The sequence below is a fragment of the Muntiacus reevesi genome, chromosome 6, assembly GCF_963930625.1.
Source record: "Muntiacus reevesi chromosome 6, mMunRee1.1, whole genome shotgun sequence".
In the NCBI taxonomy this organism is placed as follows: Eukaryota; Metazoa; Chordata; class Mammalia; order Artiodactyla; family Cervidae; genus Muntiacus; species Muntiacus reevesi.
The window spans coordinates 12912902-12936440 of record NC_089254.1 but is presented as its reverse complement, the minus strand read 5'-3'; the positions used below and the strand labels follow the sequence as shown (position 1 = coordinate 12936440).

The 23539-nt window shown below is 42.9% G+C and overlaps 1 protein-coding gene across 2 annotated transcripts in view; it reads left to right on the top strand.

Annotated features, from left to right (window-relative positions):
- The window catches only part of SLC25A13 (solute carrier family 25 member 13), a 224425-nt gene that overhangs the window by 113775 nt on the left and 87111 nt on the right, over positions 1-23539 (top strand). For both annotated transcript variants that reach the window (XM_065939668.1, XM_065939667.1), the window contains exons 5-9: positions 1980-2119; positions 18475-18621; positions 20985-21123; positions 22134-22227; positions 22435-22519. In XM_065939668.1, the coding sequence (XP_065795740.1) occupies positions 1980-2119; positions 18475-18621; positions 20985-21123; positions 22134-22227; positions 22435-22519 (605 nt within the window). The remainder of the gene's footprint in view (positions 1-1979; positions 2120-18474; positions 18622-20984; positions 21124-22133; positions 22228-22434; positions 22520-23539) is intronic.

Below are 23539 nucleotides of genomic sequence, written 5' to 3'. Positions count from 1 at the left end.
GGCTATGGTTTTCCAGTAGTCATGTATGGATGTGAGGGTTGGACTATGAAGAAAGCTGAGCACCTTAGCATTTAATTTGCATATGTTTAACCTGAAACACGTTTTTGCTACATTTAACTGATTTGACTATCCAGCTGATACACCCTTTTTATAACATGCCTACTTTTGTAAATGTCTCTCATCTTCCTGATGCTGGCAGGAGATATGGAGGGTAATTTTCCTCATCACTGCCGGGGAAGTTCCTGTTGCTCACTTGATGGACAGGGAAGCCTGGCGTGCTGCAGTCCATGGGGTCGCAAAGAGTCGGACACGACTGAGAAACTGAACTGACTGAATGGAGGATCTTCCTCGACAAGGGATCATACCCATGTCTCTGCATTTGCAGGCAGATTCTTTACTACTGAGCCACCGGTAGCTCAATTCTTAAATCTCAATTCTAGTTTCACTTCATTTTCTTATGTCTTGGCTCTCTCTTTTCCTCTTTTTTTTTTTTTTCCTTCCTAAAGTAGAGAAGTGAAATAAATGCAAAGAAATTGAGGGTTACACTTAAAAAGTTTTTATTTTATTGTCCTCATCAGGGCCAGCCTGAGGTTCTCTGCCATCTTTTATAAAATTTATGCCCGGCATAATTCTGATTTTTACTGCTGCCTCCATGCAAATACACACCCAACCTTATGCTGATGGCAGCACTACTTACTGTTTCTTCATGGCAAGACTTAAAAACTCTCTGGAAACTTTAAAAGCATGGAATAAAAACTTGTGGGTGTAAGGGGAGTTGGAAATAGGAAATTTGGGGGAATCAGTGGAAATACATGCCAAAGTTTTTGGCACCCTTTAGAGAACTAAAGAATTTACTTCGTTTTTTTTCTTTTTTAAAATAGTTGCAAAGGGGAAAAAAAACAAGGTCGCAGGCACAGTTTGCCAATAAAAGTGAGCAGGTTTGGTAGATATATTTAAAGCTGTGAAGGCCAGGACAAATCCAGTTATGTTGATTGTGTCCTTGTACCCTCCAAGCATACACTCTTGTTGGAAGGTGGGGAGACTCGTAAATAAAAACAGGAAGCTTTAGAAAAGTAGGGTTTTTTGGTATCATTTTTCTATTCTCTGCCAGTCCTCTCACAGTTTTGTCTTTAAGTTTTTTTATTTATAAGTGTTTGTTGCTCACTTTTGTCTAACTTTTTGCTACCCCATGGATTGTAGCCCGCCAGGCTCTTCTGTCCATGGAATTCTCCAGGCAAAAATATTGGAGTAGGCTGCCATTTCCTTCTGCCGACTCAGGGATTGAACCTGGGTCTCCTGCATTGCAGGCAGATTTTTTACAGTCTGAGCTACTGGGAAAACCCCATAGTAGAGGCTAAGAAGAAGGGGGAGAATCAGTATGTATCCAGCCAGAGAGTTCAGGATAAAGGTAAAGGATTGGACTGTTGGCTCTTTTTTCCCATTGCCTTTAAGTGTGGCCTGGTGAGCAGTGGAACATTTGAAAGCTCTTTACGTCTCAGTGCTGTTGAATATATGCTTGAAGGTTTATATCTGATTTCCAAGTCCTCAAAAGCATTTTAACAGCTTGACAGGGCGGGCTATATTTAAGAGTTGTACCATGTTCTCAGTGTTTCTTTGTGAATATGTGTGCTTCCTGCCACGGAAGACTGATTTATATTTTCTGTGCCTAGAAAATAATATTTGTTGGAACAAAACAGATGATGATACAAGATTTAGCTTATTAATGCTGGCCTGCTGCTGCCTTTAGGCCTTTTTTTGTTTGTGTGACATCTTGATTTTTTCTGTTTTATTGGATGGGATTGTTTACTTCTACTTTGTTAGACTCCTACATCTATTTCTGCCATGACTTTAAAATCTGTGTTTTTAAAGCAGAGTTACTTTTTATATGAAGAACATGGCAATATGCATTTGATAACAGGTTTTAGAAGGAAGTACCTGATTTGCTTTGTTTTAATCAACCTTTCTTTTTCTCTCTTCAGAGGATGTTAAGCAAGTTTTTGGACAGACCACAATTCATCAACATATTCCATTTAACTGGGATTCAGAATTTGTGCAACTGCACTTTGGAAAAGAAAGAAAAAGACACCTGACCTATGCAGAGTTCACTCAGTTTTTACTGGTGAGTCTAGCTCTTGCAAAAATTTAGAAAGAGGGAATGAATAAATAAAACTAGGATCCCAATCCAAATTTGCTAACCCTGGCCAAACCATCCTATTTGGAAGTATTTCTTCGTTAGTATGTAGAAACTATAGCGTTAAACAGGCTCTGACGCACTGTGTGGAACCATTTCATGCTTAAATGGATACACTCTGAGGACCCAGGGAATTAAGTGATGTGCTGAAAGGTTATGTGAATCAGGAGGGGCGAGTTAGAACCTGAACTCTGGGCTTATGGCTGGTTCCACCACTGTGTCTGTGCTGTCACTCAGTTGTGTCTCTCTGTGACCCCATGGACTGGAGCCTGCCAGGCTCCTCTGTCTGTGGAATTCTCCAGGCGAGAATACTGGAGTGGGTTGCTATTTCCTTCTCCAGGGGATCTTCCCCACCGAGGGATTGAACCCGCGTCTGTTACCTCTGTGTTTGCAGGCGAGTTTGACTTCCTGGCTTATGACTGGTTCCACTACTACTTACTGATAATTTTGTTATCCCTTGAGAAATGGACAGATGTCATCATCAGCATCTAACTGTAGAATTATTTGCCTTTTATGGACGAGACATCAGATCTAAAACTTGACTGCATATTGGAATCACCTGGGGAGTGTTAAGAGCTATTACTGTTTTGGTCCCCCACCTCCAGAGGTTAGATGCTGTGTGTGAGGTGTGTGTGTGTGTGTCTGTGGTGAAGAGCAGAGAGGGCCTGCTTGGCCCTTGGAGTCTTCAGAGGCACTTCTGGTGTGCAGCCAAGTGTGAGAAACACTGATCCCGGCCACATGCTATCCATAGCTGGGCTTCAGCTCTGCGGGAGTTGTCTGCATCTCTGGCACGCCCCTCAGTCCAATCTCTCCTGCCTTTCTCTCTCCACTTCCCCCTTTGGGATAATTTCACTGGGCCACTGATGATGCTAACAGAAGACTCCTAACAAAATATGACCACCGTTTAGTTTTCCTCCCAAAGCGTAAGATGGTGTTAATTCTGATATTGTTTAGTCACTAGAGATCAATATCTGTATAATGTATAGGTCTATGTGATAAACCAGTCTTTAAGATTTTTATGCGTTTGTTTTGTTTCGCTAACAATTTTATTTGTATATCATTAAATATTGACATGACGTTTAAAAGATTTGTTTAAAAGAATTGGTTTGCTGTGCTTTAATTCTGGGTCCTCAGGAAAAATTTGCAAGAAGATCATCTTTTTCCTTTTTTTTTTTTTTAATTTTATTTTATTAGTTGGAGGCCAATTACTTCACAACATTTAATTGAAGTGTAGTTAATGTACAGTGTTAGGTTAGTTTTAGGTGTACTGTATAGTGGTTTGACATTTGCATGCCTTATGAAATGGCCACCATGATATGTCTAGTAACATGTAGTTACATGTAGTAACAGAGTTCTTACAATGTTGACCGTAACCCTCATGTTGCATGTGACATTGTCATGGCTTCTCGGCTTTTATAAGTGGAGGTTTACAGCTCTCTCACTTTCCACCACCTATTTCATCCCACCCACCCCCATCCACCTCCTCAGGCCACCTTCTCTTCTCTGTTATTAGTAACATCGGCAGTGGGGCTGGCAGTGGGTTTCTTGATACCTAGTTCCTTTGAGCCTGAAACCTTGCAGGAATCACGATGAGTGGTTGGTGGAGGCCCCAGGGACCACGTATGCAGTGCCATGTAACCATTCAGTCAGCATTCAGTCTCCATTCTTAGGCACCAGCATTTGTAACTGGCTGACTTTCATAGGTGCTTTCTCTTTTTGACTTTTACATGTATCATTATGGTGTATAGAATTTGTTACACTTTTTAGTTTGCTTTTATTTTCCCAGCCTCCAAAAATGTAAAACAAGATTTTGTAAACACGGCTTTGTATTTTTTTAAAAAAAGTGTTAGTATCTATGAATTCCTGTTTGCAGTTCTGTGTAAACATAAGCCTGCTTAGGTAACTCAGGTGGAGATGGCCTGTGAGTTGTTAGGTTTGTGCTGTTGTTTACACAAGACATCATGCGCAGTAGGAGGTGGTATTCATTTTGATGAGGAATAATTGCGATAATGCTATTGAGACAAATGCCTCCAATTGACTTTATGGAATACAGCCTAATTAACTTTTAGGCTTAATGGGATGTTAGCAATAGTAAGGATGATCACCTTTCCCTTTAAGCAAGTATCAATTATGTGGACTCATGAGTCAGCTATAAGCCACCCAGATTCTTCTGGGCCTTCCTCGAAATATGGACAAGCCAGAGGCAAAGATGAGATAATCAGGGGTTACTGACTAGGTTTCCAGCTGCAGCTCACAGGCATTCACTTGTGTCTGACTCCGTTCTCTCTGTAATGGTGAATGCACTCATCCCTCCGTGTCCTTCCTGGGCTGATTTTGACTTCGTAGCGAGATTACAAGTGCTAAACTTTCGCTAGGTTAAGATAGTTTAGGTAGATAATTCGGGCCTTGCTTTTGTATTCCACTCCAGGCCCAGATTTCAAAGAATTAATGTGTGTGTCATGATAGACTTGATATAAACGCCAGTGCATTACCAGCTTTGATGCCTGCCGTTGGGTCTCTCTCCCACTGCCCCCACTCAGATGCTTCCTTTGAAGTCTTTTCTGAATGACCTCAACTTTAAATACTTTGTTTGTTCTTCTGGACTCTTTTCTGGATTAAGGGAACTTCTTAAAGATGTCAGTGACGTTTAGGACTCTTGCTGTGTTAAGCATGATACCTGCCTTTCTGCTCTAGGGCAGGTTATAGAAACACGGCACCAGCTCCCTGGCTGGTGCTTGGGTCTTGAAAGAACTGCCACCATGCATGCCCCTGCTTGTCACCTGAGGAGGAAGAGGAGCAACTGTGGGGTCAGCTGAGAGGTGCTTGTGACTTCAAGGAGCCTGGAGGTCCTAGACAGTAGCTTGGATTGGTTTCAGCTAACTCAGCCTCACGCTCTGATGTGTTACCTGTGCTCATATATGTGCTCGTGTTTGTGCCCAATGGACAGTGCTGTTCTTTGCAAGGTCAGTTATTTTCCCCCTTCATTTAAAAGATATTTTACCATGCGGAAGCAGGTGTGAGTTTGTTACTGAGGACTCCATGCGCTCACATGCTCACCCAGGTGTTGTCTGAGGTGGTGCTGGTCACGGGCATGGATTGAATGCTGAGCTGGCATGTTGTTTTCTGTCGTAAATGGATGAATCAGTTTGAGAAACTGTGAACTAAATTTGCCTTGTTTGTTCAGTTCCGTTGCTCAGTCGTGTCCAACTTTTTGCGACCCCATGGACTGCAGCACGCTAGGCTTCCCTGTCCATCACCAGCTCCCGGAGCCTGCTCAAACTCATGTTCATTGAATCGGTGATGCCATCCAACCATCTCATCCTCTGTCATCCCCTTCTCCTCCTGCCTTCAATCTTTTTTTGGTATCATTTAGATACAAAGTACATAGCCTCATTTGTACTTTGTATCTAAATGATAGCATTGAAACAAGTAGCAGAGATGCAAAGCCTCCTCCCTAGTCTTGTTCCTCAAGACAGGGAAGGATTTCAGAAGGGTGTGCGGCTACAGCCCTGTTACCCCATTCTGTTGCTTCCACTGCTGCTGGTTTTGTGTGCCTGGTTCTATCATCTCTAGTTAACTGCATGAGTGATGGTGTGTGCGTGTGAATGTGAATATGGTTTTACTTATTTATTTTTGGCTGCGCTGGGTCTTCGTTGCTGTGTGGGCTTTCTCTAGTTGCAGTGAGCGGAGACGCCTATCTAGTTGCAGAGTGCTGGCTTCTCATTGCTGTGGCTTCTCTTGTTATGGAGTACCGGCTCAAGGTGTGCAGGCTTCAGTAGACGCGGCACATGGGCTTAGTTGGTCCATGGCATGTGGGATCTTCCTAGCCCAGGGATTGAACCTGCGTCCCCTGCATGATAAAGTGGATTCCTAACCACTGGAACACCAGGGAAGCCTGTGAATATAGTTTTACATGTGGGTATGTATGTGTGGATTTTAGAATAGTCTACATGCATTTCCAACATCTCTTTACTCTCAGTTCTTAGGGCAAAGCTGTAATTTTATGATTATGAGTTAAAAAAATGGATTTTTAATATACTGAAAGCAGTATATTTAGGAAACAGTTCAGAGGAATTTTTGTATCCTCTACCTGATGGAACTCCTGTTCATAAATGATATTAGCATAGAATTCTCTAAATTGTTTGGAAGTATTTCTGTGATTGTTACTTGCATGGAGCAATCCACCCAATTCAGGAAATATTTGCTGGGGATGTAGGATTTGTCAAGAGGCTTTGTGCAGAAGACTCAGAGGCACAGAGGGAATGACAACTTTTGAGACACAGTCTACAAGTCTGGGCATCATTCCTGTGTTTTTCTGCCGGTCAGCTCAAAAGACACAATTGCAAACAGATATACAATGTATACCCTATGAAGGTGCTCTTTTATAACAAGAATCCTTGAAAGTTTGTAGCATAAACCCTTAAGGCAGGTGTCACTTCGAAACCAACAGTTTCAGAGTCTGGTTACAACAGCCGTCCAAAGTACAAAATTAAAGGTCCAGATACCAGTATAAGGTAGTTAACAGCTTCATTTTACAGATGAGGAGACTAAGGCCTTTACTTTATAGTCTCTTAGCAGTATCTCATGTGTGATTGGGCATCTTTTCATGCGCCTGTTGCCACTTGTATATTTTCTTTGGAGATATATCTGCCGAAATCCATTACCCCCTTTCTTACTGGATGGGAGCTGTAGGCAACTGTGAGCAGAGAGTGAAAGGAAAGCCCTTAAGCTTCTCTGCCCAATAATCCTGTAAAGTCGGCAGTGAGAGTCACTCAAAAAAAAGAATAATAGTAACAATCTCTGTAATTTATGAAATGCTTTTAAAAATATTCTATTTCTGATAATAGCATCCCCAATACCCTGAGAGGTAATGATCCTTAATCCCCTGTTATATGCAAAAGAATAAACAGACTCTAGGGTAAAATTTTGCATTTTCAGGTAGTTTTATTGGGAAATGCTCATGGCTTTCATTGGGTTCCCAGAGGAATATCCCTGAAGAGTGCAGAACAACTGTTCTGGAGCTTAACTTCTTCCATAAGATCACAGGCATGTGAGGAATTAAACAATATGGTGCCATTACTACTTAAACTCCTCCGTACTGTCTCCTATGTGAGACATAGGAGCTGTGGCTATGTAGTTAGTTTCTGCTCCTGGAGGAGCCGTGTGTCTTAATGGGGTTGTACAGTTGTGCATTACTGGACATTTAGGATTCCTGATCCCTGCCCATTAATTGCCAGATATGATGATAAAGCCATAGTAGGGTGTGTGTTACTGTTGTTTCCAGTCACTTTTTGCTTTTCTTGGCCTCACTGCACAGCTTGTGGGATCTTAGTTCCCTGACCAGGGAATGAACCTGGGCCCTGGCCGTGAAAGCACAAAGTCTTACCCACTGGACCACCATGGAATTCCCCTCCAGTTACTTTTTGATAGTGTTTTATAATCATGGGTATATATTTAATATCAATAACCTCAGATATGCAGATGACACCACCCTTATGGCAGAAAGTGAAGAACAAAAGAGCCTCTTGATGAAAGTGAAACAGGAGAGTGAAAAAGTTGGCTTAAAGCTCAACATTCAGAAAACTAAGATCATGGCATCTGGTCCCATCACTTCATGGGAAATAGATGGGGAAACAGTGAAAACAGTGGCTGACTTTATTTTGGGGGGCTCCAAAATCACTGCAGATGGTGATTGCAGCCATGAAATTAAAAGACATTTACTTCTTGGAAGGGAAGTTATGACCAACCTAGACAGCATATTAAAAAGCAGAGATATTACTTTGTCAGCAAAGGTCCATCTAGTCAAGGCTATGGTTTTTCCAGTGGTCATGTATGGATGTGAGAGTTGAACATAAAGAAAGCTGAGTGCCGAAGAATTGATGCTTTTGAACTGTGGTGTTGGAGAATACTCTTGAGAGTCCCTTGGATTGCCAGGAGATCCAACCAGTCCATCCTAAAGGATATCAGTCCTGAATGCTCACTGGAAGGACTGATGTTGAAGCTGAAACTCCAGTACTTTGGCCACCTGATGTGAAGAGTTGATTCATTAGAAAAGCCCCTGATGCTGGGAAAGATTGGGAGCAGGAGGAGAAGGGGACAACAGAGGATGAGATGGCTGGATGGTATCACCAACTCGATGGACATGAGTTTGAGTAAACTCCGGGAGTTGGTGATGGACAGGGAGGCCTGGCGTGCTGCAGTTCATGGCGTTGCAGAGAATTTGACATGACTGAGCAACTGAACTGAATTACAATTTAAAAATAATCTGCACATAGGAGTTTCTAGCAGCTCCTGTCTCCGAGTACCTTGGGTTGCTCCCCATTGTGAAATACTTGTTCACTAGGAAGCTGTTGCTTGTCAACCACTTCTGTAGCGTTTTCCAGCTTGGCAAGTGCTTTGGCTTTTGTTGGTCTTTACCGTCACTTTAGGTGTTGAGCAGTGGCTAGTTTCTGCATGAAAGATGAACGCATAGAAGCAGGGAGGAGTTTCCTGAGTTTGTTCAAGATGAGACAGGTGGAACACAAGTTGGCTTTAATTTTCCTAAATCTCTAGCAGTGTCTTCAAATTTTGTATAAATTTTCTTCTGAAGTGATTATCTTAAAAGGCTGCACCCTGGGCCTCTCTGTCCCCACAAGAGTTTGATTCAGTAGGTCTGTTTAGGGCCTAAGAAGTTGCCTTTCAGACAAGCATCCTGAATTGTGATGTCCCAGATGGTCCGAGGGCCACACACTGAGAATCATTGATCTAGATGACAAAACCCTGACCGTTTAAAAGTGCAGAATCTGGTGTTCAGGTCTCACCCTAAGGTTGATGGGGAGCTCAGAGAGGCAGACATGATGAGGCTGGTGTTTCAGAAGTATCACTCTGGCTGTTGTGTGGAAAATCAAGGGGAGAGTCCTATGATGGAGAGAGGGAGACCAGCTGGCTACTTTCCAGTATAACAGTTGGTAACAGTGATGAGCTGAAGAAGATGGGTTTGAAGAAAAATTAAAGGGATGAATCTGACCAGGCTTGGTGATTTGTTAGGATGGGGACAGACAGATAGGCATATGTGTAACTCATAGTTCTCTTCTGTAATTTAGGCTTTGAGCAAGTGGAAGGATGGTGGTGATTTACTGAGGTTGGGGGCAAAGGGGGAAGGGATGGAGGGCATGTGAATGAAGGGCTGTTAGGAGCGCTTTGCACATAATCACCAGTGACTTGTGTGCGGTTGAGTTGTTTCCACCTCATCCTCAGTTCGTTGGAGTCAGGATCTCATAGGAACCCTACTGATGGCCCCACAGACCTGGGCATTTCCAAGAAAATTCTCTTTCCTTCATTTCACGGAGACAGGGCACTTCTTTGTTTCTAGAGGCCTTCCTCCTCTTGCTGTAGGAAGAGGACTCATTCAGAAATTAGCAGTGCTCGAAATTGGTAGAGAGACCAGATATTAGTGTCAGGATTCCATTTGTTAGCCAAGAAATGGGATAGCTGACTTGGGAGAGAGTGGGGCTAATAATTCTTTCTAATGTCGTCTCATCCAGCAGAAAGCCTTCATCATGAGGGCATGCGTGTTTCACCATAACTTTATTCAGGTCCCCATTTTGTCAGAAGAATGACACCAGGAGAGGTGAATCATAGTTGGTGGAGCTAGGATTAGAACCTCAGATTCAGAACTGTGTCCCAGATCAGCCATTCATATTCTTAAAAGCTTTTATCTTCAGATCACGTGAGCCCCAAGATAACTTTGTTAGATGCCGAAGCATATTCATGCAAATAACACAACTGAACAGTTTTGGTTCTTTGTTAAATCAAATTGACCAGTATTTTGGCTTATGGGTCAGCATGGCATACAGATCAACCCAAATCTTTTGTGTAAAATGGGCATTTTGGTCCTAGAGAGCAGAGTTCTGGAAGTCAGCAGCTCCTAAGTCCTTCTTGAGGCCAGAGTTTCACTACTTCTAGTCAGATGTTTTTCATCACAGGTTTGCGACTGTGTATGTCAGTGTATGCTAGTTTAAGGCAAAACTTTCAACACAATAGGCTATCTTGTTAAAAAAGAAATTGTTCCCCCTGCTGCTACTCTAACATCACCACCAAACAAAAGAAACATAACCTTCAACCATGGCAACATCAAATTCTCAAGCTTTGGAACTGAAAGAGCATTTCAGGTGTTAACAAAAAATAATCCTTTTTAAGTAGGACTTGCTGAGAAGCCACGATTGTTTCAACCCGTTAGTGGACCACTAACCAAGTCATTGCTTAGGATTGAGTAACCCAAGCCATTTTTGTGCCTCCCCTGGCTCCCCCAGCTTGCCATCTGTATTAATTAAAATATCTAGACCATGGATCTTTAGTAGCCAGAGACCATGATTATATTTGCATTTTTAACACGCATGTGCTCTTTTATGTTGATTTTAAGTTGGACCAGATGGGATCTGCCACACGGCTTTGGCGCAGCTTCATAAATACAGCACCCCTTGATGATCCAAGATGAAATAACGAGTAAAGGTGTAGCTAACGTCGTTTTGCTCTCAACTTTTCTAAGAGACGAGATCGTGTTTTGTGTCCAAATAGCAACCACCGCTGGCTTGGCAGTGGGTGACGAGAGGTGTGGGAAGAGCCTGATCACTTGGAGATTTAGATGCAGGACTCCTTTCATTCACTCTGCACTTTCCGCTCTCTGGGCAGAGGAGATCGGAGTTCACTGTGCTGTTGTGTCCGTGGTGTTTGTCAGCTTGCTGTTCTGTGGGGTGGCCTGTTGTGCAGGCGTTCACAGTAACGCCCTGGTGAAAATGAACACCCCACACGGCTGTTACCCACTGCTGAGTTTAACGTCGAATCAGAAGCGCCGGGGCATTGAGGTGGGAGATGGAAAAGCTCTATGTTTGGCCATTGCCAAGGTGTTGTGTGGGCGGTGCTACATGCCAAATAATTACTGCTTCTTAAGACACTTTTTAAAAAAAATTTTTTAAGGCACTTTTAAAATTAGAGGCCCCACCCAGTGAAATGGAGATAAAATTTCACCCCAAACTCTGGAAGTCTGACTGCATAGGCTGAATGGGGGCAGCACAGAAAAATGTTGCAAATGGGAACAACTACTCTCTCTACCTGTTCCATTACCAGGGTCTCTTTTCTACTCAGTTTAAAAATATACGGATTTTTATTTTAACTAGAATTTTTTTCCTCTGAGTTAGCACAGGATTATGAAAATGATACTTACATATTAAATGGTACAGATCCTGATACTTGATGTAATATAGAATTTACTTGAAATAGAGCAAAATATGATACCATATATTGTAAGCAAACCTTCTTTACACCTTTTTATTCCTCATTTTCATAAATAATCACCTGCATTTTCCTCAGAATTCTTACACCACAAAAGGAGTTGTTTTTTATCTTAGCAGTATAAATTTGATACAAATCCTTGTTGATAGTCCCTGTTTTTATTAAAGTTTTAGATATTTATTTTTAATTTCAAAACTGTACAAAACACAAAAATGCAAAGGGGTCTTTTTTTTGCCCCCCACCCCCCTCCTTCTTTGGTTCCTGATACATTGTTCAGGTTGAAGCACAAACTTATGTGTCTGAATAGAAGTAAAGAGAATTTCTGCATTCAAAATATACCCAGTTGGAAACTGGAGATTATTAAGGAAATGACAGGCCTGAACTACTAGAAGCATGAAAGTAAAAGTGTTGTAACCCCTATATGCGTGTATTTCTGTACAGCTAGCTGTTTTGAGGAATTTGTTTCTTTTTTTCCCCCTTCCTATAGCATTCTGAATGGTTGTGTTGAAGTTGCTGGAAGCTGCTAGAGTAGAAGGCGAGTCCGTTAATCATTATGCCCCCAAAGAGAGGGAACAGAAAATAGCTCCCTGGCAAATGTGAAGAAAAATGGAGACTCCTCTCACGTGCTGGAGTAGGACTGCCCTAGAGGCAGCGGTCCAGCTGTGCGCTGCTGCGGCCTTCTGGCCCTAGACGAAGGAGCCCCCTAGCTCTGCACAGCCCCTCCTGGCTCCATCGGCAGCATTTAGGAAGCACCCCGAGGCCTGTTACTGAGGAGAGCCCTCTCTCCCCACAGAGCCGTCTTCACCTTAGCTCTCTGGGTTTCCCACAGGGTCTCAGGCCCTCAGATTTATCGTCGGCACTCATGTAGGTATCGTTTCTATTTCTGTCATCTGCCCACTCTTTCTGTGTATCCTAGGATGATCTCATCCATTAGTACAACTTTTTTTTTTTTCCTTTTTTCTTTTCCTTCTGGTTTTTGGTAGGCCTTCCCCTAAAAGGAGCAGGAAGTTCGCGAAGGTTAAGAATATGACTCTGGAGCCAGACCACTCAGCTGCACATCCAGTTTCACCCTTGGTGTCACGTGACCCCCAGCGGCCCTTTCCTTTGTTTTTCCAGCTGCAAAATGGAGATGATGGGCAGCCCTACCTTAAAAGCTTATTGAGATGATGAAGTAGGAAAATGCAACTGTCCCTGAAGTATAACCTACGCTCAATAACAGTAAACATGGTCTCTTGGGGCATTTTTCCTCTAAAATTCTGTTGTCTGCCTTTCCCAGATTTATACTTCCACACGTGCCTCTGACTTTTTTTGGTTTCTGCTTAACTTTTGTTTATAACTTAAGCTCATCTCACTCCAGGTTTCTCCCTCATGGTCAACGACCTCATCTCCTTCCCCTGAAGCATTTTCTTTTGTGGCAGATTCTCCCATTCTCCAAGGTGAGGATTCTTTTAGAAACTCGTGTTCCATTTTTAGATATGAATCACCACCCAAACTTTTCTTAAAATCTCTTTTCCAGTTATCTGTCCACATCACTTATGATCCCCTTACTTAAGGTTTTGCCCAAGGCAGTGTAAGTTAGTGGTTAAAAATCTCAGTTTTGGAATCTGATAATATCTTGGTGTAGAACGCGAAGCCTGGGTTCCTCCTCACTGTGTGACTTTGGACTAGTCACTTAACCTCCACGAGCTTCAGGTGCCTCTGGGAGATGAAGATGCTATTACTTTACAGGATTATTGTGAAACTTGAATGAAATACTGTCTCTGAAGTTCTTGGCAGAGCCCCCAGCCTGGAGCAAGTGTTCAGGCCTTCAGCTGTTTCTGTCACCCTCTGCCCTAACTGGTTTTCATCTCTCTGTCCCTCTTGATAGTTCAGAGTAATTTAGCAGAACCGCTGTTCCTTACTAGGGATTTTTTTTTTTTTTTAAGACTCTTAAGTACTTATATTGGAAGGGATTGGAGAGGTTTTTAAACCCTTCACTTTGACCAGAATTAATGCTCCTTTTTATGAAGTGCCTATTGCACATGACGTCTAGTTTTTACCACCCTGAGCGGCACGGTGTTGCTGGGGCCCTAAGATACAAACACGGCTCCCTAGGCCCTGCCAACTTGGAGTGCCACGACTGAGACTTGAGCTCTGCCCCTTCCGGTCCCAGACTTAAGATTTTTGTCATCATAACATCTTGCTTCCACAACCTCCTGTATTAAATAAAGCTAAATTAAAATAAATTCCTTGACGTGTTTCTCAGCCGGTAGTTGAACAGGTATTTCCAGTGACTGGGAACCTGCTGTTTTGCAGGGTAGCCCATTTCATTGCTGAATAGTTGTGCAGGTTAAATACCTCTATGCTTTGTGCCAGAACCTGATCCCTCTTTTTTTTCTCCACTGATTCTCTTTCTTTTTTTCTTTTATAAAAAACAGAGAGGCAGTCTAACTTCTTTTTACTTCGTAGTCCTTTAAACTGTTAAATATTTGAATGTAACTATTGCTTCTCACATTGTTCTCCCCTCTCCCGCACACAGGACAAGTTGATCCATTCTGGCCCATTTCATTTGGAAATGACCAGTAGCTACCCATGCTCTGCACACCATGCATCCCAAAAGCTTTCCATCCCAGCCTTACCTTTCTGGATTCAGATATGTCCAGCCCTCACTGAACAGGGCTAGGTTTTCCTTAATCAGCTGTAGAGGTGCCAGAGGAGAATTTAAGAAGTTCCTCTGCCACGAGTAGCAAGCCTGGCTTTGTTTCAAAGGTCATCCATTCTTGGATTCAGTGTTTGTAGAGGCCCTGTGTTATAGCTCCTCCAGGCCTCCCTGTTGATCCTTCTCTTCCTCAGTCTTCTGCTTGTGTGCAAGGCCAGGAGAAGGCCTTGTAGGTGTGGTTTCTCTCTTCTGGGTTCTTCTCCGCTGTTGTTAGGAAGACAGTTGTGGCAATCACGAGCACATCAAAGGCTTTTGCCTTAATGAAAAATTTTTGGAAATTCTCTTGTTTTCTCGTGAAAGTTGGCAACAGAAAAATCTAGAGCCTTAGAATAATTTAAAAGCAAATTGAAAGCTCATCCTCTCATAACTATGAAGATTCCTAAGTGTCAAAGAGCATTTTGTAATCAAGTTCCTGAGAGCAGCACTATCCAGGCTCCCATGCAGTCTAGTGTGGTATGAGGAGCAAGGTCAGGGCAGTGGGACCGCCTGGGCTTGAAGTCCAGCTTCGCTGCTTCCTGTCAATGAGAGTTCCATTTCCTCATCTGCTGCATAAGGTTAATAGTGGTTCCTAAATCGTAGGGTTGCTGTGAACGTTAAATGAGTCTATTACTACAGAGTACTTTAGAACAATCTGCCAGGTAATGCATGCTCACGAAATGCTGTTACTGCTGCTGTTTTATTGTTTGAGGTAATAGTTTTCATTTCCTTATCTAGAACAAGAAACAGTCATGACATAAACAGATGTTCTTCAGAAGGCAGCCCCATCTTCAGTAAGCTCCTTTTAAGTTTAGGGAAACACATAGCTAAGCGTTTTTACTATTTCCTACTGTTAATAGAGAACTGCATGATCTGCCTTCACGTTTTCCATGGAATTTATAGTGTTCCCATTCTCTTAAGAACTGTTGGAAATGCATTCTCAAGTTCTTCGTTAGGCTTAAAAGTGCTTTCTTCTCCAGGGATTGTGGGGTCCCTGCTGCTTACAGTTAATCGAGCAGCAAAATGCATGGTGATGGTGTTCATCTGCATCACCAGTGCACCCCCGTCTTGCGATGGGAGCATTAGCCCCCACATGGGTGTCTGTTTCCTGGTTCAGCATTCCGGACAGGTTGGTCTCAATGTGGTGGCTTCCTGCTCTCGGAGGAGGGGGAGTGGCCAGGGAAAGTGATACTGTTTTGGGTATAATGGTCTGAAGATCCCCAAGACTCTTTTAGTTATAAACTAGGGGAAGTGGTAAATAAGTAGACACACGTTCTGGTGTTGTCGAGAGTAATCTTGGCTTACGATAGTTTTAGCAGTGGGTCTGGCAATTCAAAGACTCTGTTCATTTACTTTCAATTGAGTACATACTGTGGTCATTTTTCACGACAGGGTGTTTAACAGTTGGTTTCATCCTTCCTCATAAATTGAAGACACTTGTACAGAGGACCCCTTTTTGTTCAATACATTGTAATTTCTTCACTCAATTGGTTTTATACAATTTCATATCTCTGAAGATATGTCTGTGGTTTATTGAGTGCCTACTATATCTAAAGCATTCTGCCCACGCCACAAGGAGGATGAGCAGTACACAGCAAGGTAGGGGAAAGACAGGAATGCAAGCAACTGATTATAATGTAGGATGGAATAAGACAAGTCTTATAATTGAGGGCCACACAGGAGACCACGTGATCAGATCAGTTATTTTCAGTTAGGAGGCCTGGTTATATTTACCTAGGTGGTGGCATTTGAGCTACCAAGTAGGTGGAGTTCAGGAGCTAGAGAAGAAGGCTCCGGTCTGTGCCAGGTGGGGGAAAGAGTGTGGACAAAGGTCTGGGCGTGTGGAAGGTCTGGCTGGGCTGGGTGTGGGTACTGGAGACCAGGCTGAGAATAACGCCTTGTAGCGTCTCAAGAGTCTTGCTTTGGAGACAGATCTTTATGATGAAAGGTTTCGGGCAAGGGTGGTGGGAGTCAGGTTTGAGATGCCTGAAGACAGCTGTTGATGTGTGCAAGGGGCATGCAGAGATGAGAGAGAGCGCCTGGCTGAAACACTGGGCTCACAGTGGCCATTCAGCCATGTTCTGAGGAGGACTTGAACGCGTGGTGTCAGGAGTGAAAAGGAAGAGATGCGTTTGAGTGACCTTTCAAAGGTCTAAGTGACTTAATTTAGTAACTGGTTTACTCTGAGGGAAAGAAGCTTGAAGAATTGAAAATGACAGGTTTCCAGGGTAGATGACCAGGAAAACAAGATGCTAGTAATGAAGTTTGGAACACAGGAGAGACCAGATTTGAGGGTTGGGTGGGAGACAACCCAACAGCATGTTGAGTGATGTGGAATTTTATGGCCTTTACAAGATACCCCATGGGTAGATTCTCTAGGCTATCAGGAGTTCTGATGCAGAAGATAGGAGTGAGAGGCCTGGATCTGAGAATCAAGACCCATGAGAGTTCTTTGAAGAAGACCTCGGGAGTGGAGTTCTTTGCAGAGCAGAGTTGATTCAGGACCCGAGGACAGAGGGCTGATTGGTGCCTCCCATTTAAGGAGTGAGTGGAAGAGGTACTAGAAAGGTTAGGTCCCAGGTGAGAGCTCCCGCAAGGACAGGCCTGGCCAACACTGGCAGATGGGATAGCTGAAAAGAGGCTTTTCAATAGAATTAGAAGTCTGATTCTTCTCATTGTTTTGTCTTTAAAAAGGTTTCATTGTAGACACTTTCAAACTGCACAAAAGTAAAGGTGAGGGTATAATGACCTACCATGTTCACACTCCAGCTTCTATCATTTTCAGCATTTATTAATTCCTCAGCATCATCTAATAAAGCTTATTAAACTTCAGACAATTTAAGGTCCTCAAAACCCTCATCCCTGATGCCTTTTCATTTCGCCAAGGTGAGATCTCACTCCAAGGGCCCATTTGGGAAATGGGCAGAGTGTTGTGAGGAAGAGTCTCTGCAGAAGGAATGCGCCTCCTACCCAGCACATGCTGGGTTCCGATGGGAGGCTGTGTTTTATTGTGAGTATACACTTAACTCCGGGAATATCAAGAGAAATCTCAAGATCGGGCTCTCTATCCCTAGATCATACGAATTAAAACACATGCAGCAGCACTGACACAGTTTAGCCATCTCTGCCCCACGTACCATCCAATTCCCAATTTTAGAGCGTTGGTCCTCAGTTGGGACATAAGGCCCTCTCTGAAGACACTCTTGATTGCCGTGGCCTTGGAAAGGGGCTGCAGTATCTGGTGGGAAGAGGGTAGGAATGCACAGAAGAGCCCACGTAACAACGGCTTCACCCACCCCCAGACGCCAATAATGTAGAGGAGTAGCGTCTTCCGGAGCAGAACCACCCTTTTCAATCTGTTGTTCCATCACGTGTTTGTGAACCAAGTTACCGTTAAGAATTTCTCTCTTCTTTGGGGAGAGGTTAATGGCCTTTTACCTGGCTTTCCTTTGATCATCTGCATCACCTAAGCAGGGTTTGACCAGATCATTGAGCGTGTGCTGTTCTGAGCTTAGTTGCTCAGCTGTGTTGGACTGTTCGCAACCCCATGGACTGTAGCTCTCCAGGCTCCTCTGTCCATGGGGATTCTCCAGGCAAGTATACTACAAGTATACTACAGTGTCCATGGGGATTCTCCATGGCCTCCTCCAAGGGGTCTTTCCAACCCAGGAATCGAACCCAGGTCTTGCACATTGCAGGCAGATTCTTTACCATCTGAGCCACCAGGGAAGCCCTCTTTGAGCCTACCAAGCCTCATTCTAGTTTTTATTTTCCTCGTGTCTTTGGACTTGTACAGAAGTGATTTGGTTTCTTTGGGTAAGAGATTTAAGGGGGGGATATACTTTCTCAAGACATATTCACCAGTCTGAGCAAAGTTTCCTCTTTGGAAGGAGATAATAACTTGGGGATGCTACTGAATAAGTGTGGGGCTCAATAATTCAAGATAAAATGTTTGTTTCTTCACCCTGACTTGAAATTGAACAGTCATTTATAGTAACTGAGAAATACAACTAATTCACCTTCCCTCCCCCCAAACTTTTTGTGTTGAGTTATAGCTAATCAATAATGTTTTGGTGTGTGCGTTAGTTGCTCTGTTGCGTCCAACTCTTTGCAACCTCATGGACTGTGTGTAGCCCATCCATGGAATTCTCCAGGCAAGAGTGGGTTGCCATTTCCTCCTCCAGGGGATCTTCCCGACCCAGGGATTGAGCCCTGGTCTTCTGCATTGCAGGCAGATCCTTTACCGTCTGAGTCACCAGGAAAGCCAATGTTGTGATCGTTTCAGATGAACAGCAAAGGGATTCGGCCATACATATGCACTTACCTTCTTTGTTTGTAGGAAATACAGCTGGAACATGCAAAGCAAGCCTTTGTTCAGAGGGACAGTGCCAGGACTGGGAAAGTCTCAGCCATTGACTTCCGGGATATCATGGTCACCATTCGCCCTCACGTTTTGACGCCTTTCGTAGAAGAATGTCTAGTAGCAGTAAGTAGGGGGTGTTGTTTTTGTTTGTTTGTTTTTTTAGTTTTTAATGGAGTAAACTTTAGTTTACAGTATTGTCCTCATTTCAGGTATACAGCTGAGGTAATCAGCTATACATATTTGTGTATCAGCTCTTTTTAAGAGTCTATTCCCATAGAGGTCATTATAGAATATTGAGTAGCATTCCCTATGCTGTGCAGTAGGTCTTTATTTATTTTATGTATAGTAGTGTGTCTATATCAATTCCAGTCTCCCAATTTGTGTCTCCCCCTAAGTTGTTACTTGCCCTAATGAAATAATTTATTCTATCTGGCTTAAGCTTAGTGGATAAGGAATTGTAAGAAGTTTTTTTTTCTGTTTAAGCACTGATATTTTCTTCTTTGCTCAGTGGTATTGCATCCGTTACCAAAGTTACAGAAACTGCTTTGTCAGTGTTAATGGGTATCTTAATTTGTTACCTGGATAGTTTGGAATATATTAAAGAAATGTATTAACTAGGCTTTTTTTTTTTAAAAAAAAGGAAGAACAGCTATATAATTGCATTTTAGTTTGCTTTATATTTTGAGATATGTCAAATGCTTGTCTTCACTTTTACAAGTTCTCCAAGGAAAAGGATTTAAAAACAAAAAAGTGCACACATATATTTGAGGAGTCGGCAGAATAGCACCTCTAACCTTGGATGCAGTCACTCATGCAACCTGTGTGTTGAGGCAACGGTGGCCCATGTGGTGGGCAGGTCTCTGCTGTGTCCAGCCCCTCTTCTCCCTCACGGGCCCTGAGGGTGTCCTGGAGCATTCCATGGTGGTGGTTCCCAAGCCTTGGTCATGGAGTTTAAGACTCATCAGGGATCGTTATTAAAAATGCATATTCTGAGGTCTTTTCTAGGCCTGCTGATCCACCATCCACAGTGGTGATCTAATTTCTTTTACATTTTTAAACTTCATTTATTTGCTCATTGTTGACTGCGCTGGGTCTTTGTTGCCATGCCTGAGTTCTCTCTAGTTGCTGCAAGCGGGGCTCCTCCCTGGTTGCGGCGCAGACCGCTCGTTGCGGTGGCTTCTCGTGTGCAGCACAGGCTCCGGGCACTTGAGCTCAGTAGTTGGGGCACATGGGCTTAGCTGCCCCATGGCACGTGGGATCATCTTCCTGGACCAGAGACTGAACCTGTGGCGCCTGCATCGGCAGGCAGATTCTTAACCACCGGACCCTAGGGAAGTCCTAGTATCTAATTTCCAAAGCTTCTTGGATAATTGTGATGATCCCCTAGATTTGGAACCTGTATACAGTGGTAACTCTTGTTGTGTTAATCCCAGGGAGAGGACTTTTTGAGTGTTTCACCGTCATCTGAGTTTCCCGTAATGCTTACCTTAAGTGAGAACTTAAGTAGTTTCTCATTTTTCCTCTCTATTTTCACTGGTCCCTCTTTTTGAAGATACTGGTGTTCTAATAAGGCTTTCCCACTCTGGCACTGCAGCAGCTCCTTTTCCTGGTCCTTCCCTTCCCTAGCCCAGTCTAAACTCTCGTGTCAGCTATTTCGAACGTTTATGAAGTGAAGATTTATGTGGTTGTTACCTTATAAAGAAGTGCTTTCCTAATAAAAATATTTTGCCTTGTTAGGGAAGGATAGAATTTGAAACCCCAAACTGAAGTTCCATTTATAATGGACATGCTGTCTGTTTCCCTTATCCCTGTGAAGAAATACGGTTTCTTACAAATGCTGATTATCAAGAGTTCTGGCCAGTCTTAATCCCCATCAAAGCATATGACATCTCATAATTTTATCATAATGTACTTGTTTACTGGAAATCCTACCAATACAAAGTATGTACTTAAATGATTATTTATTACTACTTATAAGTAACATGACAAATCATGATATTAATGTTAGATTAACCACTTCTCATAGCATGTTGTGTTGGTATAATAGTATTGCATGTATAAGTATACACATGTGGGCATGTGTATAATACAGTTTTGCATGTCTAAGCTTTTAAGAATTGCTCATTAGATGAAATAAACAAACTTATAAAACATTTCCAATGGAAATTTGAACTCTGTAAATTACTACTGGTCCTGTTGTTATAATCCTACATGTGTATTTATTTAGTTTCTAGGACCTGTGTGTGGAGAGTACAAGTTCTGGTCATGATTAGTTGCAGTTACTTCTAAAAATCATTTATAGCTGTTGTTTTTTTTTTTTCTTTTAATGTGAAAGAAAAATACTTCTGGCCACTTTTTTGCTATACATGCTTTTTTGATTACTTCAAAAACTAGCATTTGATATACGTACTTCTGAATCTTCTTCATTCTATAAATCCTTTGTTTATTTTTCTTCTCCCCCCCCTCTTATTTTCAACTTATTCGAGGCTGCTGGAGGTACCACGTCCCATCAAGTTAGTTTCTCCTATTTTAATGGATTTAACTCGCTCCTGAACAACATGGAACTCATTAGAAAGATCTACAGCACTCTGGCTGGCAACAGGAAAGATGTAGAGGTGACTAAGGGTGAGTGCGACTAAATCTGAATTCTTGCCTGCAAGAATATCTGGGTGAAGTATTATTAGAGGGAAGAAGAGAACCAAAAGTTTATGTTACAGAGTTTTCTATCCATGGTTTTCTATCTCATTGACACATATTAACCATTTGGTACTTGTGTGTTCTCCACCCTTTGAAACAAATGAAATAATCTTCAGCACATTTTAAATAAACCCAAGGCCTTCTTTGAATGAGGGACCCATGTGAAATTCCTTGCATGTGTGCTGAGCCTCTCCAGTCCTGTCCCACTCTGTAATGCTATGGGCCGTAGCCCACCAGGCTCCTCTGTCCATGGGATTCTCCAGGCAGGAGTACTGGAGTGGGTTGCCATTTCCTCCTCCAGGGGATCCTTCCTACCCAGGGGTCGAACCCATGTCTCTTAACATCTGCCTGCATTGGTAGGCGGGTTCTTTATCACTAGTGCCATCTGGGAAGCCCCCAGAGTTCCTTAAATATTTTCAAATCTTACTAAAACCTAAACTAAACTGACATCCTCTAAAATGACCTTCAAAAGTACACAAGGAATTCTTAAACTATACTGCTGACAGTGTGTGTTGATCGATAATCTTTGATCAAGATATCAGCATTTTAATGGGATTTTTTTTTTTTTAAAACAAGAATTCCCTTTGGAATTCCACAGCTTCATTAATATTATCTCTTGGGACCTCTGTGTATGGAGTTTCATATCTCCTTCCTGGTTTTCCCTGACTTACAATTTGAATCGATTCCTATGTCATTTATTCAAAGCCTTCAGGTGACACCAACCTTTTAAAGTCATTATTAGAGCAAGCATTCTGCACACTCTTTCCAGATGAATGAAAGAACTGCAAAAATTCTTACCCTATTTGGATTGACTTGAATTCTGTGACTGTTAATAATAAAGTTTGGTGATGTTCGCTCATTCCAGTGCCTTGAGTTAATGCTGCATTTAGTGGCTATTCCTTCTTGAATCTTTCCCTTTTAACTCTTTTTCCATACAGAGGAGTTTGTTCTGGCAGCTCAGAAATTTGGTCAGGTTACACCCATGGAAGTTGACATCTTGTTTCAGTTAGCAGATTTATATGAGCCACGGGGGTAAGTTGGCCTTTTTTTTCTTTTAATTAGCTTAATAAAGGGAGGTTAGGAGGTGGGAGTAGGAGGAGGGCAGCAAACCTGGAGAAAAAGAAACCAAATTAAAGATGACTCTGAAATGTGGGAAAGGAGAAAAGGAACATTTTAAAATTCCATACCTTAAATTTTAATTTGTATTTTGTTGTTGCTTACGTTTGCCTTTCTTTCTAGACGCATGACCTTGGCCGACATTGAACGGATTGCTCCTCTGGAGGAGGGGACTCTGCCCTTCAACTTGGCTGAAGCCCAGAGGCAGGTGGGCAGAAGGATCACACATGCTTCCTGGCGTTTCCTTGATAAGGTCCCACAGCCCCTTTTCACTTGCAGTTGCCTTTTCTGGCACTGGTTCCTGACCTAGTGTTTCTCTGTTTTGCACCAAAAAAAAAAAAAAAAAAAAAACCAAAACAACAACAAAAAAACCCCAGACCATTTCAAAAGGCTGGAAAGAGTACTTACTTAGAAATGTCCTGAGTAACAGATAAGTGGCATTTGCTCTCTTCTGCGGAAGATGGGCTGATTTCTTAGCTGCATGGGAAGCCTCACCCTCCCCAAAGAGGAGGAAGAAAACTTCCCTCGGCCTCAGGCTGGCAGAGCCGGGGCCACAGCCCCCTCTGGGTATCACGTCCCAGCATCCTGTCGAGAGGTGAGGACCGGCTCTGCCTCGCAGAGAGGCGCTCTGTCAGGGAGGACCGACCGCCATGCCTGCCGTTTTTCTGAATATCAAAATGAGATAATTTTGTTTAGTCTGGAGTCATAGTTTGAAGGCTTTTAGACCTATTTTCTTGGTGAAAGGATTCATAAGTTATGTGGAAACAATTTGAGGAATGCTAAATTTTATTTTATGGTTAACAGAAACCAATCTCTTGAAGTTTGGGAGTCAGAAACCTAAGACAGGGGACCTCCTCGCACTTAACTCTTGCTCGCCTTTCTAGAGATGGGATTAGAGAATAAAAGCCTTCAGAGTGTCTGTTGTGCTTCCGCGATGTTTGTAAAATAAATCCCCTCACAGACGCGCGTCGTCGTTTCAGAAAAATACCTCCTTTAAGGCAAAGCCATCTCCGAATCCTGAGAGACTTCACAGTTTTTGGCTGGGAGCTCCGGGTCTGTACAGAGACGCCAGTGTGACCACAATGGGTTGATGCGGGCTGCATTTTCAGGACGGGCAGGCCCGGAGCCAGGACGCCCTCCTTTCAGCTCTTTCCCACCCGAGGGCAGCGGCGGGCTGTGTGTGCAGCGTGGTGGGCGTGCGCGCAGCAAAGCCTCGCTCTGCACCCCT